We start from the raw sequence: 19,782 nt of genomic DNA on the forward strand, positions 1-19,782 counted from the left end.
TTTATCTTATATATATAACAGTACTATCGTCACGACTTCTTGAGTAATATTAATATAGAATATATAAACACCCCACCCTTCCTTCAACTTCGAGTAAACTCAAATACCGGTCATTTTCTCTTGAAGTGCAGTTCATTACATGAGGTCTCAGGGGTCCCACACCCCATCCCCACCCCCACCATCCCCCACCCACCCCATTCTGCCTTGCTACTGGCGAAGCTGCATGCGCGCAGGGCAAGGACAGAGGAAGAGGAGCTTCTGACGTCTACGAGTCTGCTCGCGTCTTCCCCCCCCTTCCTCTCAGCTCCTTTTCCCTCCCTTTCAACGATCAGAAACAGAAACTTGGTGTGCTGCAAGCACGTACTTTCTCATTCGACCACAGCAAACAATCTTGTGCGGGCACCCTGCCGACTTGGGTGGGAGTACGTTCGATCGTTTACTTCTGTTGGAGTGAGAACCCACGACAAAAGATGCTTCGAGCCCATAAGCAAACACAACTGCCTTGTGGTAATTGAAGCTTGAGGAACTTCTTCATGCTCCAACTTGAAAAGATCCCATCCGGCATGCCTCTGTCCCCTGTCAGCCCGGATAGCGAAGATGGCAACCAATCGAGCCTCGGTCTGCAGAACTCTATCGGCAACGACTCAATTGAGTCCCAAACAAACAGAACGGTGAGATGCCCGTGAATTCGATGGTAGTGATTGAAAATGTCGAACGGCCAGGGCTCAATGGCGTCTGAAATCCTGGGCCAAGGCTGTTGTAACGAGCAGGACTGGGACTACCTAGAGGATGATTATTATACCAACGAGGTAGCTATTTCATTCCTCGTGTTTCAGTAGATAACATGTCCGCAGGAGCGTGAAGAACTGAAGGAGACGGTCCTACAGGAGCATGAAGAGCGGCTGAAGGAGAAAGAGGCTTCGGGTGGACGAAAGTGTGTTGCTTTGGAGATTTTAACGACGTAATCAGATGCTGTCCGACACTGGCACAAGTCAGGAACAGAACTTGGCCGTGGAACTTTCGGAGTCGTTTATGAGGCGATCGACGCGGAGACTGGAGAAATCTTTGCAGTGAAGGAGGTTTCAAACTGTGCCACATGTGATATCTTTTCTGATTTCTCGGCTTCTTAGGTGGATTCTATTTCGATGAGACCAAAAGCAGTGAAATCACTTGAAAAAGAAATGGACACTTTGAGACAACTGAAGCATGTCAACATTGTCCGTTATCGGGGAATGCAGTTTGAGAAGGGCAGATTAAGCCTTTTCATGGAGTTGTGTACTGGTGGAAGCATTTCTTCTGTGCTGGATACATTTGGACCATTGACTGAAAGCATTGTGAGAAGGTAAATTATCGCGGAATGCAGATTCATGTCATGACTATTGGGTTTCACAGGTATACCTGTCAAATGCTCTGTGGACTAGATTACCTGCACCGGCATTGCATCGTTCACAGAGATGTTAAGTGTGCAAATGCTTTGCTCAACAGTGCTGGACAGCTCAAACTAGCAGATTTTGGTGGATCAAAATGGTTGTCTGAATGTTCTACTGGATCTCTACATGGAACAGCAAGGTTGCCCGTCAATTACATGAGTGTCACAGCATTCTGAAGTGATGGTACAGGTATCTTGCGCCGGAAGTTTTGCGTGGAGAGCGCATTGGGAGACAGGTCGATATTTGGGCTGTAGGCTGTTGCGTTGTAGAAATGTTGACCAGACAGGTATATCAAGTTTGCAATGCGTATGTCTTTTTGACGAAGTGGATTTCGCAGTTGCCTTTTGTTGACCAGTTCAGCAATGATTTTACGTTGATGCGAGGGCTTTCTAAACTCGATTTACCGCCTGAACCTCCAGAGAACTTCCCGAAGGATGCTGCGATGTTTGTCAAAGAGTGCTTCGTGATGAATCCGAAGCTACGGCCATCCGCGTACAGGTTGCTCAAGCACTCGTTCTTCAACAACGATGAAGTCGAATCGCCTCATCGGAGGGTCGATGCTACATCCATGTCAGGGGAAATGGGAAATGGAAATAGTTCTTTGGACAACGATATGGGAAGCTTTGGAGAGTCGATGCGTAGATCTTCATTGAAAATGTCTGCTATGCATGGTAGTGCACGGTATCGTTCAACCAATTACGATTCTCTAGTATCTTCAAATGGCTTAGCTGACTTTCTGGATCTGGATGAATCGATCCCGGAGCAGAAGCAGCTAAAAGAGTGGATAAAGGAGAACGATAGAGAAACTTTGTCCTTCGCTGTTGACGACGGCGATGTGGTTCCATCCTTGGGTGCTGTACTTGGAGTTGTTTGGTCCAGGACGGTTCGCTCCAGAGAGGCTGTATTTGTTAATGTAGATATATCGGAAAGCAAGACTCCAGCTATCGAATGGCCTACAGAGAAGATTTTCCCAGCGGATCTTGAACAAGAGTGAGTGATATGATCGCTCATTGTTATGGCTGACTTTCAACGCTGCAGATATGAATGTTTCCTCAAGAAAACCTTTCCAGGCAGAATAAAGAGGACTGCACTCTTCCTTGATGCAGTATTGGTTGTCTCGTTGCTCAAGGCGATATTCGAGATTGCAGTTTACAAGAATGCTCATGATATTGTGAACATTGCCCGAATAACTGGATGTGCTTCTTGGCGACTAATGACAAGAATCCCTGAGGAAGTTTGTGCCAAGGTATTTGCATTCATGGACTGAATGTTAAGACTTGAGCGTATCTTGACCATTTTTCAGATTTTCTTTGGCATGCGATGCTTTACATATTTCTGTATCTTCGTCGTCTTACGATCCACGTGGAATGGGGACGGTGCCGCTTGGTTTTACATCAATCAATTGGGTATCTTCGTTTTCTTCCAGTGTTTCTTGCCATCGCTCACAGAGGTCTTGTGAAGCTAAGGATAGTCTGCTTTGTTGACGTGGATGTTGCAGAGCTGTATCTGGGTTGTTGTGCTGTTCCTCACCCGCTTTCTGGTGGTGATCGATCACTATCTAAAGGGATATCATGCGTTGAATACAGTAAGACGGAGAAGCTGAAGCCTGCGCGATTTCTGATAGTTTGCTGCAGCAGGAGTGGAGGGATAGCGAGAAATCCTTTACTCGGACACTCACTGACCTGGTATAAGAAAGATACAGCCAATTGATTTTCGCTGACTTGGAGATGCTCAGACGCTGTTGTTCTTCTCTTCTGCGATGATAATTCAGCTGCTGCTCAGTGATAGAATGCTCTCACGAATCAAGTTCGCTCTTGAGGTGAAAAGTCGGCGGTTGCCGATTGTAGCTGGTTGAAATGTGTGCAGGTTCGCCGGAAATTTATCAAGCGCAACCCTGGCAGCGAGGCGAAGCAGTTGGATACTGCACGAAAGAGCGCGGAGTATGGGATCAAACAAAGGAAGCACTTTGTGCAGTGAGGTCCAAGGATGTTGTATATGTCAAAGGGGAGATAGGGTGAGATGGCAAGGGAGGAGGATCGATAGATCATTGTACAAAGGGCAGCTGGGTCAAATAGTGTAATTTGATTGAAAGATGTTGAAGAATGCTGTGTGTGTGCAGGCGCAGAAGAAGAAGATTTGACATCAGACAAATATGATCAAGACTGTCTGCATCCTGCTCGCTGCTGCTCGATTGCTTGCTGCAAGGTGGAGAGTGGGAGCAGCGAAACGCAACCTAAGCGGCACAGTGAGGCGGAGGAAAAGGGATGAAAATATTTTTCTACCGGACTCCTCCATCTGCACACGATTGCTGTCAGCAATCCGCTGCGCCTCTAAAGGCCATCCACATCAGATCAAGATCAGGGGCGAGAACGCACAGAACCTTCGAAGTCCCAGCAAGGTCCCTCGGCGCAAGGAGACCACAACCTGACGTCTCTTCCTTGCCCGGCTGTCGCTAGTAGCATTCGTCGGGGTGAACTCTATTCCTCCAACAGTCACAATCCCTCACTCCAATTACTCAGCGACGAACCCTCGTCCCTCCCATCGCCGCTCCCCCCCTCCACTCATCCACTCCTCCACCTCCCTCCCTTCTCCCCTGCCTCCCTCCCCGTTCTCTGCTCATATGCTCATCTACCCCTTCTGACCTGAACGCGGCTCACGATCTCTTCACCAGCACTGAATGACATGCACAGCCTCCCGCTTGCTCTGTCCCAGATGTACCTGACGCGGCGTCATGATCGGAATTCTCGCATCAGTGGCTTACACTCTCCCATCGTCGCTCCCACTCACGACGTACTGCTCCTCAGAGCCGAAGAAAATCACGTTATGCAACTGCCAGTCAAGGGCGTCAGACTCACGAAGCAAGCGAGGCGGAGCGAGAGACTTCTCACCCCCCGCACGCTGAGATGCCCCTGGTAGCGCATTGAGAACTTCCCTGTCTTGCTCTTCCTCTCCTTCTCCTGCTCGTCTGGCTTGTTCCTTCCCGTCTGCTCATTATGTCCCGATTCCGCATGAGTTTCTTCCTCACATCCGTCACGCTCTGCCGCAGCATGCAAGGAGCGCCCTGCTGCCGCATGCTCCTGCTCTGCCCTACTCGGCACGGGACGCTGCAAGGACCGGTGGATCAAGTCGGTGGAGTTGAAGCGGAGCTTTCCATCCATGTCGACCGTCAGGTTGCTGTATGTCCCTTCATCGTCAGAGAGCACAATGGGGCGACGTTGCGCTACTGCCTGGAGGGTTTGGGACAAAAAATTGAGGGCTGGGTTGCCCGAGTCGGTGAAGTGCTCCTGCTCTGACCCGCGCTGCGATGGCTGTGACGGAAGGGCCTCGCCAGTCGCCTCTTTGTCCTCGTCAGCAACAAACTGTGTAAACTGATCCCCGTGGTGAGGGTGGAGGAGGTAGATGCGATCTCTGTTGAAGGAGGCGAGGAGAGACGTCCCCCCTTCATCGTACTTCACGCACGTCACCACCTTGCCCTTGAAGCTCCTTCCTTTGTGGCCGCTGAGATGATGGGGTGACCAGCAGCTGACCGGCTCGACCTCACGGGCCTCGTAGCTCGAGGACGATCCCTTCACGCTCAGCATCCTCCGATCGAAGGACCGGACGACGCTTTCGTTCCCTCCCGTGGTCAGCAGCTCCGGCCGACAGGGGTTTATGTCCATAGTGAGAACTTCTGCCGATCTCTTCCCTTCCGCAAGCCTGCGATGATCGATGAGCACGTTTGCTCTGTTCTCCTCCTCCTCCCCGCAAGACCCTGGACTTCTGCTGTCTACTTGGCGGACTGTGCCTGCGCCGCAGTTAGCAACCCGCACATCGAAAATGAGTCTCACCATCACTGCTGCAGCTCAAGACCACATGCGGATACAGCGGATCAGTCAAGACTTGCAGGGCGCTCTCCGAGTGCCGGATCGTCGGTCTCTCCGAGCAAACTCCGTCGACGTGCGAGAGGAAGATGGTGCCGTCCTTGGAGCAGGACCATATCGAGTGATCCATGGCCCCCCTGGCGAACTCCAGCCCAAAGATGCAGCCGGAATGACGTGTGCTGATCGAGCTGACGAGCCTGGAGGCTCCTGCATGCCAGATCAAGACACGGCTGTTAATGCAGCCCGAGGCGAGAAGGTCGCCGTTCCTGTTGAAAGCCAAAGCATTGACACAGCTGCTTGTACAAGGAGTCAACGGCGAGACAGCAGAGGGGAAAGGACAGGAGGGGAGGGGGGGATGGAATGGGAACCTCTGATGTCCCTCGAGCTTGCTCTCAAGATCCAGTCGAGTTAGAAGAGAATCCGAAGCTCGGCGAATGGTTAGAGTACACCTTGACAAGAATCAGCAGCTCGCATGCTTGAGAACCCACGCTGCATGCGCATTGTTTGAATACCCGCTTCTCTCGTACATGCTCTCTTCTAGATCTACTATCCTTCATCTTCCTTTCTGTTTCATCTAAGTTCTACATCTACTAGAACCCTTGGGCGTCTCGAAGAATCCTCGTCCTCCAGCACCTGCGAGTACCTTGATGGTACCTCTATGTATCAACAAGCTGATCTAACCATCCAAGAGTTTGAGTGCTCATCATCATCGTGTGTTCGTGTTGCTTCTCTTCCTCCCTCTCACTGCTCACCTGCCATCTCGCCGCCGCCATCGCCCGTCTTCCCTCTCCCGCACCGCTCGCATCATCTTGCAGGAGCCAAAGTTTCAGTCAACCCCACATGAGACTTGTACCACATACTTTACTCATCATCAGAGAACTGACGCTCAGTAAGGCATGTCGGGCCGTGCAGCTTTTGTCCGATGCCGGGTGAGCCCGCCTATGAACGCCAACTGTGAGACGCTCAAAGACAACGAAGGCGGATCACGAGGGGTGGGTAGTCTACTATCCCAAAGGAGGGTAGAGGTGACAAGTAAGGGGGTAGTAGCCTCCAGGGAAAACCGTTTTTCACGTCTGTATTTTGTAACGGTCACGAGGTCGACCGAAAACAGAGCGAGGTGGGGGTGGGGGTGGAATTGCAAGGGGGTCAGGGTCACCATTAGGGGAGCAGGGGGTAGTACAAGTAGGGGTCATTTTGTGTGAAAAATTCCTCCAAAGGACCAGTAGGGTGTTACAACGTGCCAATTGTCGGTATGAGGGTAGGGGTCATCAAAGTTGGGTAGGGTGTGGGGGAACAGAACGGCCTCCAATCAATGGCGGCCACGATTGCTAAGTATGCGGCGATGGCAGCGATCATGGCTCCCACGATGGCCTACATGCCACAGGTGAAGTCTATATGACGACATAGAGTAGAGGGGGAGAATAAGTCAAGCAGAAAACATGCGCCGAAGGAGTGGGAGGTAGGCAGGTGACGGGAATGTGAAGGGGTTCCTAGTAGGTTCAAGGATGAAACCCTGAGATGTGAAGTGGAGACATATGAGATAGCCGGCATCCTCTTGTTGGACATTTGATCCGATACAATCGATTCTCTTTGTGCCTAAGACCAATGCATTTCTCATAGAGAAACAAAAGACACCACTAGTAGTGATGTGGGGGGAGAAGCAGGGAAGGTGTCGATGTATACTTGGAAGCAGCACAGTTCAGAGGATGGTTATCTTCCTATTGAGATCCTCATGCTTGATATTCTGTCATGAAGTCTCTTCCCGCAACTGCGGCCACCATTTCCTCAACATGACGCTTCATCCTACAGTTTGCTGGAACCGGTGTTAGCCTCCGCTCCGCTGTTTGCAATGTTCCAGTCGCGCATGCACCCAGACACTCTCTTGCATTGAGAATGTCGGACGATGCTGTGGCTGAGATTGCGGGAGTGAAAGAGGTAACAGCAGTCACATCCTTTCATGTCTCGTGTGTAGCTCACAGATTTCCTCCCGCAGGAGACCGATGGAGAGCAGCGCTCGTTGAAGAAGACCAGGACAAACAAGCGCCGCACTCCTTCCAAGAACAAGAAGCCTCTCTCTGACTACGAGGTTGGCAGCACTGTCCCTGGCAAGGTTGTCTCCATCATGCCGTACGGAGCCTTCGTCGACATCGGCGCTACCACCGACGGTCTTGTCCACGTCTCTCAGCTTGCTGATGAATTTGTCTCGGACATCGAGAGCGTTGTCAAGGTTGGAGATGAGGTTCAAGTGAGGATCACCGAGATCAACGCGGACATCAACAAAGTCTCTCTCAGTATGCGGTCAGAGAACGCTCCCAGCCGAGGGGAGAGGAACGAACGCCGCTCGGGTGGCGGCGGGAGGTCCGAGCTTCCAGAGAAGTTTAAGAACTTCGATGACAAGGAGTTCATCAAGGGAACTGTCGCAAGCTTGATGGAGTACGGAGCGTTCGTGACCATCGGCGAGGGTGTCGACGGGCTTGTCCACATCTCGCAGATCTCCGAGGAGCGAGACACCAAGATCGACAAGGTCCTGACCGTCGGCCAGGAGGTGAACTTGACGTTGCATGAGATGCTGGGAGTGACTGCTGGCACAGGTGAATGTCCGCATCATTAACTTCGACCAGAAAAGGAAGAGGCTCTCGCTGTCCATGAGGGAATGGAGGGAGCCTGAGGTTAAGCCTGAGGAGGATGAGATCAGAGGCTACATCGACGAGGTCCCAGCTGACGCCAAGGTGACCCTTGTTCTCGATTAAGTCGCTTCCTTTCTGACTCGTCCTTCTCGCAGAGCGCTTTCCAGATCGCTTGGGAGAAGGCTCAGGCTGCAGCGGCCAAGTAATTTGTTTCGCGATTCCTATGATACCTCGTCGTCGGAGAGCTGTAATGTCTTTCTTGTTTTGCCACTACAACAGTGGTAGTGCTTGTCTTTCATTGAATCCTGCAAACATTGAATTTAACTCCTCCGCTCCCCCATCCCAGCTGTTCACTTGAACCCCTTGGCTGGGCTAGAGCTTCCCCCGCTTTTCTTCTTAGCTGCTCTCCTTGATGCACGATTGCTGCAGACAAGATCATATTGAGCTGGAAACGATTTGAAGCCTCACCCTTCAGCCGCTGAAAAATCGGAGAACGACTGACTCGCGACCGGTTTAGGCTTTGCCTGCGGATCCTCAGTTTGAACTTCCGGGATAAAAATGGGGAGGGATACCTCAAAGAGCGAAGGTTTCAATGCTCGGAGATCTCTCTCCACAATCTCAGGCTCGTCCAGCGCAGAGAAGATGTACTTGATGGCATCCACCTGCTCGAGCCAATCACGTATGGAAGGATCGACTGGGTCAAAGAGTACCTCAACGGGCTTGAGCTCGGGGTGCCAGACTCTCAACATCAGGATGTATCTCATCCTGCAATCATGGCTCATGACATAGCTACTCGAAACAGCCCAATGCACCGATCAGCAGAGTTTTCGGCTTCATGATACAAGGAAGTGTCAAATACGAGCACTTCCCCATTCTTCCATTCCCTGACATGAAGTCAAGATCTTGGTGGCAAGAAAAAAATGAGTTTTGCCTCCGATCCTTCCCCACAGCAATCCAGCATTGACCTTCAGGAACATCCAAGGCGAGATGACTGAAATGGTACAAAAAGACATCTCAGTCGCGCCCAGGCAGCAAGCAAATGCTGACTAATCACCTTGTCAGCGCGAAATTGCAGTAATCGGAGTGTGGATTGATTTTGCTACGCATGAAGTTAGATTGTCATGCCAAGCAACCCCATAACTTGCCTCTTGGGAGTCATTCTTGCAAAGAAAGCCTCAATGCAAGGAATCTTGCGGGCCGTGTTAGTATGATCGGTGCACAAACTTTCTGAATGCACCTCAAGGTCCTTCAGGATCTTGGTGGTCTTAGGGAACAGATGCACATTGATAGGATCCTGCTCAAGAAACAAAATATCAGATGTCTCCTTGCAAAATGCTCCAGCTGACTCACCCACACGCAACGATCCATGAGCGCCAACGTCTTCCAATCAGGACCATAGCTCTGAGCTTTTGGGGGGGGTTACGAACAGTTCAGTGTGATGAAGAAGGAGACAACCAGAAGTGGAGTTTGCAGCAGTAACCCACACATTGTTTCCTTTGGTCTCTAATTCATCCTTCGACTCGATGGCTACTTTCTGGCAAGTGCTTCTTGTCACATTTCGCAGAAGCCGCTACGACCTCACCTGGAACTCCTCTTGTATGATACTTGCACAATCTCTCAGGTTCTTGGCCCACTCGAACTCGTACGGATCGTAGAAAGTCTTTATCCCCAACCCCTCTATGTATGAGTTGCACTCCTGGTACGTGTCGACCTCCTCCACAAACTCCTTGTGCAGGAACTCTTCATCCATCCGCCTCCACGACTTGATCACCCTTGACATCGACTTCGGGTTGAACTTGAGCTTGAGAACTTCCTCTACTGCATCCGCAAACTGGATTTGACTTTGAAGCTGGATGATAGAGGGAACGGTGAACCTCCTAGCCGCTCGCAAACGAGGAGTGGCGACTGAGAACCCTCTACTTTGTGCTGCATGACAGGATTCGGTCGTTTTACCCGCCGTCACGAAGCTTCTGCTGAGACCAGGGACGAAAGCGGTTCTTCTGCTGGTAGAGCCGACCATACATGTTCCTTCTCTCTCTCCTACAACTTCTCCCATCATCGCCGCCACTCCCATTACCGCCAGCACCGCTGCGCTGCCCATGGCCACCATTTGCGATCCACCCCTACCTCCCTCTGTCTATCACCCCACCCCACTGGAGGGGATACGTTTCCAGTAATCATTTTTAGCCACTGCGGCCCCGTGTCCTCCTAGATTCATCATTGGGACTAGGTGGGGATGTGGTCGTCCGAATGGGCCAGGTCTGCCTCAGATCATTGAACCCTTTCCGGCATAAAAGCACCTCGCCGTACCCCTGTTTCTGATCCCGTACCCCTCTATTTCAGCTCAAAGTAGGGGTACTCTAAGTACACCCGTGAGAGGCATCTTCAAATCGGGGGTGGGGTGAAGTACGGGTAGAGCAAAGATACCCCTTTGTCCCCGGTCAAAGATGGGGTGATCGAGGGGTAGTCAATCACCACTCGATAGGCTTGCGGGACACCGACATGGTAGCCGGAGTGTCACGAGGAGGCAGCGATGAAGGTGAGGAAGAGATGGCGAAAGAGTCATGAGGAACAAGCTGGAGCAGGAGGGAGCAGGAGGGAGCAGGAGGGAGCAGGAGGGAGCAGGAGGGAGCAGGAGCAGAATTCATTTGGCCGGAAAAGCACAGTCATATCCCCTGAGAATCAACGGAAGTCAAAATTCAATTGGTGTGAGATGTAGACAGCAAAATTGGGAGTTGAACTTCACTTTCAATGCTAGTACTGGATTATTGCCGTGCAATGATGGCTGAATAAGTTTCATAGTACATGTACTGGAGCTCTTCAATATTCCTCCTGAAGTCATGGAACTTCCGGACGAGGATCGAATGAAGTTTGTCAAGTATGCCTTATATCTTCCTTTGTCTTGAAGACCTTTTTACTATGGATTCAGCTCAGTTGTAAAGTCTTCAAGGAATCATCCAGACAATAGCCATGCACACCAAGGTAATACCCGGAGAAGGCAGAGGGACTGGTGACCTTTCTTCAGCTCATATTCCATGGTGGCAAGAAATGGCTGTGATGATTGTTATGTTTATTTGGATGGGAATTCCTCCTTTCATCTTTCTCGGTTTGATCTTCATGCCTTTCTTCGGCACATGGAGTCAGACAGCTTCTTTCTATTTGGTGAGTTTCGAAACCTCCAGCACAACTGGATCAGCCGTATCGGCGATTTACAAGGATGCAGGCTGTATTCATTCTCGGACATCACCCCCTCCCAACGATGTATGATTACTTCAATCGCTGTGGCTTCACCCTCTGGCTGTGAGTCCCTGAGTTCATGGAGCGCCAAGTTGATGATCCGTTTGAGTAGGTATCGCTACTTCTCCTACCGAATCGTGTGGACCAATGACGCTATGGAGCTTGCGCGCTCCTGTCCTGCATGGGTTGGTGAGCAAAACACTCTGTTGCATCGTCTTCTGGCTCAAAGTCTGCCAGGAGCGGCAGGTCCACATGGGGTGATGCCTTTTGCGAACGTGCTGTCGATACCCGCGATCAATTCGTTCGTGAGTGAAGATGAGACTGAGGTGTTGGTGATTGAATCACGATCAGGTCGGCAGAAAGTTCAAGGGGGCGACTGCGAGTGTTCTTAAGCGAGTGCCGTTCCTAAGGCTTCTTTACTTGTTTGGTTGTGTTGATGTAAGCATCGTTTGAATCTTCGAAGTTCTTCTGATCAGTTATCAGGTATCGAGCAAGACTCTTACAAAGACACTAAAAGAGGGATATTGTGTGGGTCTAGTTTCAGATGGTGAGATGTGTGCCACCTCGTGCGATTGAGGACATCTTTCCTGACATATTTGCTTGCTCGAACGTAGGGATCGCGGGCATTTTCAAGTGCAGCAAGAATGAGGAGACTTTGTATCTAGCCAACAGAAAGGTCCGTACCTGCTCCCTTGTGTCGTCATAAATGACTGCTCTGCTTCAGTCACTAGCGAAGTTTTGCCTTAAGAATGGATGCCCCTTGATTCCTGCGTATGTCTACAAACTCGACAGCGGCGTTTGCTCACGCTCCTTATCAGATTCTCCGTGGGAAACTCGGAGGCGTTCAGTCTGTGGTTTGACAGCTTCGGGATCCTGGAATGGTTGTCGCGCAAGGTGAAGTCCTTGTGATCGTTTCCGGGATGTAAGTCCTCTCATGCTCTTTCCAGGCACAAACAGCTGTGTTTGTCTTCTGGGGCCGCTTCTTCCTCCCCATCCCGTGAGTCACTCGCATACCTTGTGCTCTTGCTCTGCTATTCTTCTTCCTCACCCTGCACCATCAGGCGGAGAGTGAACATTACTCTTCTCTTCGGCTCGCCCATCATGGTCCTCTGAGATGAGCTGGTGGCAGCTGACGCGGGACTGACGTCAGCTCATCAGGTCGAGAGGAAGGAGCATCCAACCCAGGAGGACATTGATGAGCTTCACAACCGGCTCTTGGCTGCCACCAAGGTACAGAGTCAAACCTTGGACCGATACTCTCGAACTAACGCTGCTTCTACTCTCCCCCCTCTTGTCCCGTCCTCCTAAGACCATGTACGATGCGCACAAGCACAAGGTTGGCAAGGGTCACAAGGAGCTAAAGATAATTTGATTGCCTTCCGAGTAAATTTTGTTGATGTACTTCAAGGCTGAAGGCTCCTCTCCGTAGTAGATCGCAGCCTTGTCTGCCTCTCTCGGCGACAAAGAATTGGCACAAAGCTGCCGGCAGCCGCGGCCCCGGGCCTGCGGCCGCGGCCCGGCCCGAGCGTCCCGGCGCCGCCCCCACTTCCGCCGGCCCCTGCCACCCTGGCAGTGTTGGTCCTAGTGAGATTCAGTCATTTGTTTAGTTAAGTTCTTTTCGGATCCGCCTCGGGTGTAATACTTATCGAAAATATTGAAGGCAGCAATATATTGACAGTTAGATTAGGCGAGACCTCTCCCTTCTTGCTGCTGCCCTTGTCACCTACCTGCAAACACTTTGCTGAGAAATCATACCGGGAAGGGGAACCAAAGAAGGAAGAGAAACGAAGAAAGTTGCTCGACAAGGTAGCCAAGCTATCCTGATAGAGATCTCTCCCATGTCTGTCATGCTTCATACAAAGTCGTCTAGCTAGCCATGACTGTCCTTGCAATCTCCCGCTGCTCTGACCTTTGTTCGCTACCAGGACGATCCCATGCCTCCCAAACGCAAGGCAGAAGAGGCCTTGGATGAGCACAACCACTCCAGCAGGCGCTCCAAGTCAGAGCAGCAGGTCCACACAGCCCTCCTCTACACCTCTTCCTGACTTGAAGCAGGGGAGCGCCAGTGCCCATGAGCCGAATGCAGACGACAACGAATACCCCTGGATTCGACGCATCCGCTTGGACAACTTCATGTGCCATAACAAGCTGACGGTGGACTTTCACAAGTACATCAACATCATCAATGGTCAAAACGGAACGGGCAAGAGCGCTGTGCTGACGGCGCTGACTATCGCGCTAGGCTGCAGGTAAAACTCATGACCACAAGAAGAGTGTTTGTTGTAGTTTGTTTTCCTCTCTTACGATGTGCTTGGTCTAATCACGCTCCTAGGCCTAAGCTGACTGGTCGTTGCGATGCTCTCAAGGACCTGGTCGGGCCATATGCGGACAGGAGCATCGTTGAGGTTGTGATTGTACAGTGTAGAGATGATCCTTATCGTGGAAGCAACTCCCGTGAGAACTGGGACTTTGGGAAAGAGGTCATCATCGAGAGAGTGATCCAGAAGACAGGCGCCTCAGCGTTCAAGATCATGACAGAGGATAGGACCGTGGTGTCGACCAAGAAAGAAGATCTGATGAAGATCCTGCAGCATCTCAACTACCAGATCGAGAACCCCGTGCATGTTCTCTCGCAGAAAGACGCCAAGACTCTTCTGCAGTCAGCGACCAAGACAAGCTTTTACGACTTCTTTTTCAAAGCAACGAGGTTGAAGAATGCGTATGATCGCATCAACGAGAACAAGCATCTCGCCGAGCAGCTGACGGAAATCATCAACACGAAGGAAAAGAAGAATGCAGATTGGGAGCAGAACATCTTCACGCCAGCCAAGGAGGCGTATGACAGCATGGTAGACGCCAGAAGACTGGACGAGGAGAAGCAAGAGCTCGTGAGAGAGCTGGCCTGGGCTGAGGTGCATGAGAAGAAGCACGTCATAGACAAGTGGCGATCAAAAGCAGCGAGATACGAGGACAAACTACAAGATTTGAACGTAGACCAAGCAACGAGCGATGCTACCATGGCAGAGTGTGACAGTGCTGTGCAAGACTTGATTGCCAGACGATCGGAGGTAGATGAAGCCTTAGCCAAGATCAAACAGAGGAAGGCTGACATCGAGCACACGATCAAGGAACAACAAGATGAGTACAACAAGCTCAACTTCTCTCGCAACGAACTGCAAACACAGAACATGACTCTTGAGAAGGATATCGATCTCCTTGAGCAGGAGGTACAGTCCAAGCAAGCTACCGGATCTAAGCCAGCCAAAGTGTCACTGAACGCACTCAAGGTCCGAGACAGAGTCTCTTGGACGCTCAAGGCGGTGATTGATCGATTTGCAACAGGTCAAAAAGCAGGAGCTCGAGGCAGAAATAGAAGATTACGGTACACAAAGACAGGAAGCAGAAGTGCAAGTCGTCTCGCTACGAAATGAGCTGAGTCAGGCTGAGGAAGAGGTAAGCTTGCACGTGCAGCCCTGGCTGGGCTGATACGCTTGCGTTGATCACGTGGATGCTGGAGTCTCACTTGGAATGCAGTCATCCATCCTGAGACGAGAACTCGACAGACATGAGAAAGAGCTCGACAGGTTGAAGCTCATCGGAAGCGGAGACAGGCTTGCATCTTTCGGGCCTGAGGTGAAGCAGATGGCAGAGCTCATCTCACGTAATCAAGCTCGCTTTGGAGGGAATCCCCCCATAGGACCCGTGGGAGCTTACATCAAGCTGAAAGACCAGCGATGGTCCAAAGCCGTCGGGAATGCTCTGGGTCGGTTTGCATCCTACTTTTTGGTTCGCAAGAACGCAGACAAGGACACCTGCATGTCTCTTTGGGAAGAGAAAAATCCCAGAAGGAGATCGGACGGGAGGACGTCGCTACAGTTTGCAAGCATGAACTCCGACCAGTTTGACAAGAACATCTGCCCGTACCGTGATCACGATACTATCATGGACGTGATCGAGATTGACAGTCAAGACGCTTTCACGAAGAATGTGATCCTCAACTTTCTGATTGACACTTGTTCGATCAATGAGATCCATGTGGCTGTCAGCTTTCAAGAGGCTACTGGCATTATCCGCAGACGACTAGAATCAGTGACTTTGTCCAATGGTGTTATGCACGAGATTCGTAGAGAAGCGTACAGCTTGGACTCAGAGCAGCGTAATGTCGATCGCTGGCAGAGGGCAAAGCGGGATGGATCGGAAGTGACGAGACCTGTGTACAGCAAAGCTTACTTCTCCGTCGACGTGTCGGGAGAGGTTGAGAGAGTGAAGAGAAAAATCATCGACACCAAGAGCAAGCTGGAGAGCGCGAAAGCAAAGCTTGAGTCTCTGAAGTCTGAGAGAAGCGAATGGGAGAGAAGAGCTGCGGGAGCTACGAAGGAGCTGAACAAGAAGCAGAGGTACGGAGGGAGTACTCACAAGCACGAGATGGAGAGGCTGACACGCGTGAGCAGCGAGCTGCGTCAGTTGAGAGAGCAAATCGAAGAAGTGATGAGCGAAGAGAGCCTGAATGTTAACATCGATGGAACAGCTGTCTTGCAGGAGGTTTGCCTTGACTCTCATTGCCTCTCAGTCTTGAGTGCGTGGAGCTGACTGCGAGACTGCAGGAGATCGCAACCAAGCAAGATAGCATCTTCAGGAACAAGAAGGTCATAGCAGAGCTGTCGAAGAAGCTTTCGGAACAAGAGGATAGGATCAAGACCTCGATGAAGAACAAGGAGGAAATACAAAAAGAAATATCGGTCGTGGCAAAAGACATCAAGCGTATTCAAGAGGAGCTCGTCAAAACTCGAGAGAAGCTTAGCAAGGCATCGAGTACGAAGAACAAGATTGTCATGAAGATCAGCGACCTGGAGGGCAGGCTAGAAGCCGCAAGGAAGAAAAAGGAGGAAGCGGACCAGGACCTGCAGGTAGAGAAGGCATGGAGGAGGTTGAGACCTGCTGACACGGCCAAAAGCTCTACATGGAAGAGCTAGAGAAGAACGCAAGCGACTGGATCGAGAACGAGTTCACTGACCCGAGAGAAAGGTCGGCGGTGGAGGAAGAGATCCGAGCGATGGAGTGAGTATGCAGGAGAGGATGGGGGAGAGCGCTAATGGAGATCGCCAGGAAGAAGATCAAGGAGATCGAGAAGGGAACAGACTCGCACGTGATCGAGATGGAGTACACGCGGCTGGTGATCATCGTATCTCACACATTAGAGGCAGTACCAGTGATCTTGATGATCTGCAGGAGTCCGAGAGGAAACGACGAGAGCGGCTGTTCCAAGAGATCTCCGAGCTGTCGCACGTAAGGACTTGCATGTTGATTGTTGACCATCAACATATCGACATCGTCATGACCATGGTCGTCTGCAGAAACTAGTATACAGCCAGAAAATGAGACAGAAGCACTTCACGAAGAAACGAATACTGTATGGGGAAATGACCTCCAAGACGTTTGCTCGCTTGGTGACACAGAGAGGCTTCAAAGGAGAATGTCGCTTCGATCACAAGGAGAAGGAGATGACGGTGTGAGACCCTACACAGACATCTCATCTCTTTTCCTTGTGCTGAGCTGCTTGCTTCTTATCCTCTTTGTTCCTTGCATGGTGATGTTCTTGTTATCTTCTGACCTGCTCCCTTTCGCTGGGCTCTCGATTTCTCGTCCTAGTCCAATGCAGCCCCCTGACGTCATCTTACAGCCCGTGGTGAGGACAGAGTCTCGAGAAGAGGAAGCAGAAGAGACGGATGCAGTGGAGATTCGCAACCTGTCCGGAGGAGAACGCTCCTTCTCGACCATCTGCCTGGTAGAGGAGGGAGGCAGGGTGCCGTAGCTGACTCCAATCAGGTACTATCCCTCAACCAGGTGGATTGTGCACCCATCCTAGCAGTAGACGAGTGGGATGTCTTCATGGATGAGCGGAATCGTCGGCTCTCCCTGGACATCATTCTCAAGGTTCTCTCTCTTTCTCTTCTGCGAGCTGCTGCAGGATCAGCCGGCATGTCTGGTCGCTGAACATGCGGCAGGTGTTGGGTCATCGCCCTCTGTCGCAGGCGATCATCATCTCTCCTCACTCCGTCGACGCTGTGGCTGACGGGCCGAAAGTGAAGAAGATCACGATGAGGCCTATCGACCGCCTTCAGCGACGGATCTAAATCGTTGAGGGCTACAGTGACGTGACTGCTGTTGTCAGGTCTGCTATCCAGCTCACAGGCTGGCTGGCTTGATTGAGTCAGTCTACAGTTGACTTGTTAGAAATATCCGTATGATGAATAAGACTGAAATCTAGCTACATCGATCTCTTGGTGATGATACGTCGATTGTAGGTCATCGACCTGTCATGCGTGTCTGCAACTGATGGATACTGAACGACCTGACAATGTGACCCTAAAGCCTACTGTTACCCTCTATCTCCTTGTGGCAACTTCCCTAAAAAGGTAACTGTCGGAGTAGGAGCACAAGTCTTCCCGGTCTGAGAGGGTCTGGTGTGCCTTCTCGGCCAATGCAAACGTTTCCTCCTTGTAGAAGTAGGAGAAGCATTTCCAGCTGTTGTTTTGATCCCAGCCAAGGAAGAGAATACAGGGATTGTTGTGAAACTCTTCTCTGCAGCGCGACCGCTTGCTTGACGATACATTGCAGCAAGAATCGGGGGATCATTCAATCCGACATTTGCAGATGCTCTCTTCCTCTTGGTATCTACTAACTTCCTGTCAACAATGTGCGACTCGAGGAGAATGCTCATAGGAGGTATCAACTGTTGCTGCAGTTCGCCATTCTAGGACTAGGGGTTGAGGTAGATGTGGATTGAGATGCCTCGCAGAAAATAAATTGCATCATGGCAGTAAGTTTCGGACTCAATGAAAGTAAAGATCGATCAAATCGATCAAATCGGTACAAGGCATCGTGATTTCCATGACAGTCGTCAGAGTCATGGCAATGGAGAAGCAGTGTGGCAAGCTGGACAGGAAATAGAGAGCCACCTTACACGTCCGCCCAGACGAAAGGCCTTCATCACCACTGCACAGTGCAGTTGATAGGTGGCAGACAGTCAAAGTACTCGCACGATGATGGGATGGGAGATCTTATGTTGACTGCTGCTGCCCTTGCCTACTTCCTCAATACAGAGGTGGAGGAGGGTCGGTCGAAGAAAGTTGCTCGAGAAGCCAGTCGAGTCTGAGAGTGGAATAGAGAAGGAGCTAGAAGAAAGACAGAATTCAGATGATGGTACTCTCCCCCCTCTTGTCCCGTCCTCCTAAGACCATGTACGATGCGCACAAGCACAAGGTTGGCAAGGGTCACAAGGAGCTAAAGATAATTTGATTGCCTTCCGAGTAAATTTTGTTGATGTACTTCAAGGCTGAAGGCTCCTCTCCGTAGTAGATCGCAGCCTTGTCTGCCTCTCTCGGCGACAAAGAATTGGCACAAAGCTGCCGGCAGCCGCGGCCCCGGGCCTGCGGCCGCGGCCCGGCCCGAGCGTCCCGGCGCCGCCCCCACTTCGGCGCCGGCCCCTGCCACCCTGGCAGTGTTGGTCCTAGTGAGATTCAGTCATTTGTTTAGTTAAGTTCTTTTCGGATCCGCCTCGGGTGTAATACTTATCGAATATATTGAAGGCAGCAATATATTGACAGTTAGATTAGGCGAGACCTCTCCCTTCTTGCTGCTGCCCTTGTCACCTACCTGCAAACACTTTGCTGAGAAATCATACCGGGAAGGGGAACCAAAGAAGGAAGAGAAACGAAGAAAGTTGCTCGACAAGGTAGCCAAGCTATCCTGATAGAGATCTCTCCCATGTCTGTCATGCTTCATACAAAGTCGTCTAGCTAGCCATGACTGTCCTTGCAATCTCCCGCTGCTCTGACCTTTGTTCGCTACCAGGACGATCCCATGCCTCCCAAACGCAAGGCAGAAGAGGCCTTGGATGAGCACAACCACTCCAGCAGGCGCTCCAAGTCAGAGCAGCAGGTCCACACAGCCCTCCTCTACACCTCTTCCTGACTTGAAGCAGGGGAGCACCAGTGCCCATGAGCCGAATGCAGACGACAACGAATACCCCTGGATTCGACGCATCCGCTTGGACAACTTCATGTGCCATAACAAGCTGACGGTGGACTTTCACAAGTACATCAACATCATCAATGGTCAAAACGGAACGGGCAAGAGCGCTGTGCTGACGGCGCTGACTATCGCGGTAGGCTGCAGGTAAAACTCATGACCACAAGAAGAGTGTTTGTTGTAGTTTGTTTTCCTCTCTTACGATGTGCTTGGTCTAATCACGCTCCTAGGCCTAAGCTGACTGGTCGTTGCGATGCTCTCAAGGACCTGGTCGGGCCATATGCGGACAGGAGCATCGTTGAGGTTGTGATTGTACAGTGTAGAGATGATCCTTATCGTGGAAGCAACTCCCGTGAGAACTGGGACTTTGGGAAAGAGGTCATCATCGAGAGAGTGATCCAGAAGACAGGCGCCTCAGCGTTCAAGATCATGACAGAGGATAGGACCGTGGTGTCGACCAAGAAAGAAGATCTGATGAAGATCCTGCAGCATCTCAACTACCAGATCGAGAACCCCGTGCATGTTCTCTCGCAGAAAGACGCCAAGACTCTTCTGCAGTCAGCGACCAAGACAAGCTTTTACGACTTCTTTTTCAAA

The 19,782-nt window shown here is 51.1% G+C and overlaps 7 protein-coding genes across 7 annotated transcripts; 5 read left to right on the top strand and 2 right to left on the bottom strand.

The window, feature by feature from the left end:
• Positions 1-983: 983 nt before the first annotated feature.
• Positions 984-1,941, top strand: GUITHDRAFT_53310 (hypothetical protein; the record flags this gene model as incomplete). Its single annotated transcript, XM_005835684.1, has 5 exons — positions 984-1,098; positions 1,159-1,342; positions 1,393-1,569; positions 1,620-1,716; positions 1,768-1,941. Coding segments are annotated over 5 exons (747 nt in total), but the record flags the coding sequence as incomplete, so codon positions are not given.
• Positions 1,942-4,094: 2,153 nt separating this feature from the next.
• GUITHDRAFT_136435 (hypothetical protein) lies at positions 4,095-6,063 on the bottom strand (the record flags this gene model as incomplete). Its single annotated transcript, XM_005835685.1, has 8 exons — positions 4,095-4,148; positions 4,218-4,259; positions 4,319-5,214; positions 5,258-5,583; positions 5,659-5,739; positions 5,779-5,833; positions 5,924-5,966; positions 6,043-6,063. 8 exons carry the CDS (start codon positions 6,061-6,063, stop codon positions 4,095-4,097), a joined length of 1,518 nt encoding a protein of 505 aa, XP_005835742.1.
• Positions 6,064-6,602: 539 nt separating this feature from the next.
• On the top strand, positions 6,603-8,123 carry GUITHDRAFT_105392 (hypothetical protein; the record flags this gene model as incomplete). The annotated part of the gene is made up of 5 exons (XM_005835686.1): positions 6,603-6,674; positions 7,100-7,225; positions 7,284-7,835; positions 7,882-8,019; positions 8,073-8,123. 5 exons carry the CDS (start codon positions 6,603-6,605, stop codon positions 8,121-8,123), a joined length of 939 nt encoding a protein of 312 aa, XP_005835743.1.
• A 144-nt stretch (positions 8,124-8,267) lies between these two features.
• GUITHDRAFT_162301 (hypothetical protein) lies at positions 8,268-10,042 on the bottom strand (the record flags this gene model as incomplete). The annotated part of the gene is made up of 11 exons (XM_005835687.1): positions 9,500-10,042; positions 9,373-9,451; positions 9,268-9,323; positions 9,155-9,211; positions 9,051-9,106; positions 8,972-9,016; positions 8,730-8,801; positions 8,628-8,682; positions 8,490-8,579; positions 8,386-8,441; positions 8,268-8,340 (listed from the first exon to the last, which is right to left on the bottom strand). Exons 1-11 carry the CDS (start codon positions 10,025-10,027, stop codon positions 8,268-8,270), a joined length of 1,167 nt encoding a protein of 388 aa, XP_005835744.1. The 5' UTR covers positions 10,028-10,042.
• A 1,198-nt stretch (positions 10,043-11,240) lies between these two features.
• GUITHDRAFT_93546 (hypothetical protein) lies at positions 11,241-12,554 on the top strand. The gene is made up of 11 exons (XM_005835688.1): positions 11,241-11,343; positions 11,392-11,459; positions 11,506-11,592; positions 11,638-11,701; positions 11,769-11,830; positions 11,879-11,925; positions 11,973-12,048; positions 12,102-12,151; positions 12,216-12,258; positions 12,313-12,384; positions 12,464-12,554. Exons 1-11 carry the CDS (start codon positions 11,250-11,252, stop codon positions 12,524-12,526), a joined length of 726 nt encoding a protein of 241 aa, XP_005835745.1. The 5' UTR covers positions 11,241-11,249; the 3' UTR covers positions 12,527-12,554.
• Positions 12,555-13,260: 706 nt separating this feature from the next.
• Smc6 (Smc6/Rad18 DNA repair protein) lies at positions 13,261-13,853 on the top strand (the record flags this gene model as incomplete). The annotated part of the gene is made up of 2 exons (XM_005835689.1): positions 13,261-13,403; positions 13,487-13,853. Coding segments are annotated over 2 exons (510 nt in total), but the record flags the coding sequence as incomplete, so codon positions are not given.
• A 5,336-nt stretch (positions 13,854-19,189) lies between these two features.
• Positions 19,190-19,782, top strand: GUITHDRAFT_43353 (hypothetical protein; the record flags this gene model as incomplete). The annotated part of the gene is made up of 2 exons (XM_005835690.1): positions 19,190-19,332; positions 19,416-19,782. Coding segments are annotated over 2 exons (510 nt in total), but the record flags the coding sequence as incomplete, so codon positions are not given.

Source organism: Guillardia theta, assembly GCF_000315625.1.
Source record: "Guillardia theta CCMP2712 unplaced genomic scaffold GUITHscaffold_20, whole genome shotgun sequence".
Lineage (NCBI taxonomy): Eukaryota > Cryptophyceae > Pyrenomonadales > Geminigeraceae > Guillardia > Guillardia theta.

Bases quoted from the DNA above. Each gene is read 5' to 3' on its own strand.
- GUITHDRAFT_93546 (XM_005835688.1), top strand. From the start codon at position 11,250: ATGATCCGTTTGAGTAGGTATCGCTACTTCTCCTACCGAATCGTGTGG. The intron at 12,049-12,101 runs GTGAAGTCCTTG...TGCTCTTTCCAG, and splicing joins TGGAATGGTTGTCGCGCAAG to GCACAAACAGCTGTGTTTGT. The intron at 12,385-12,463 runs GTACAGAGTCAA...CGTCCTCCTAAG, and splicing joins GGCTCTTGGCTGCCACCAAG to ACCATGTACGATGCGCACAA.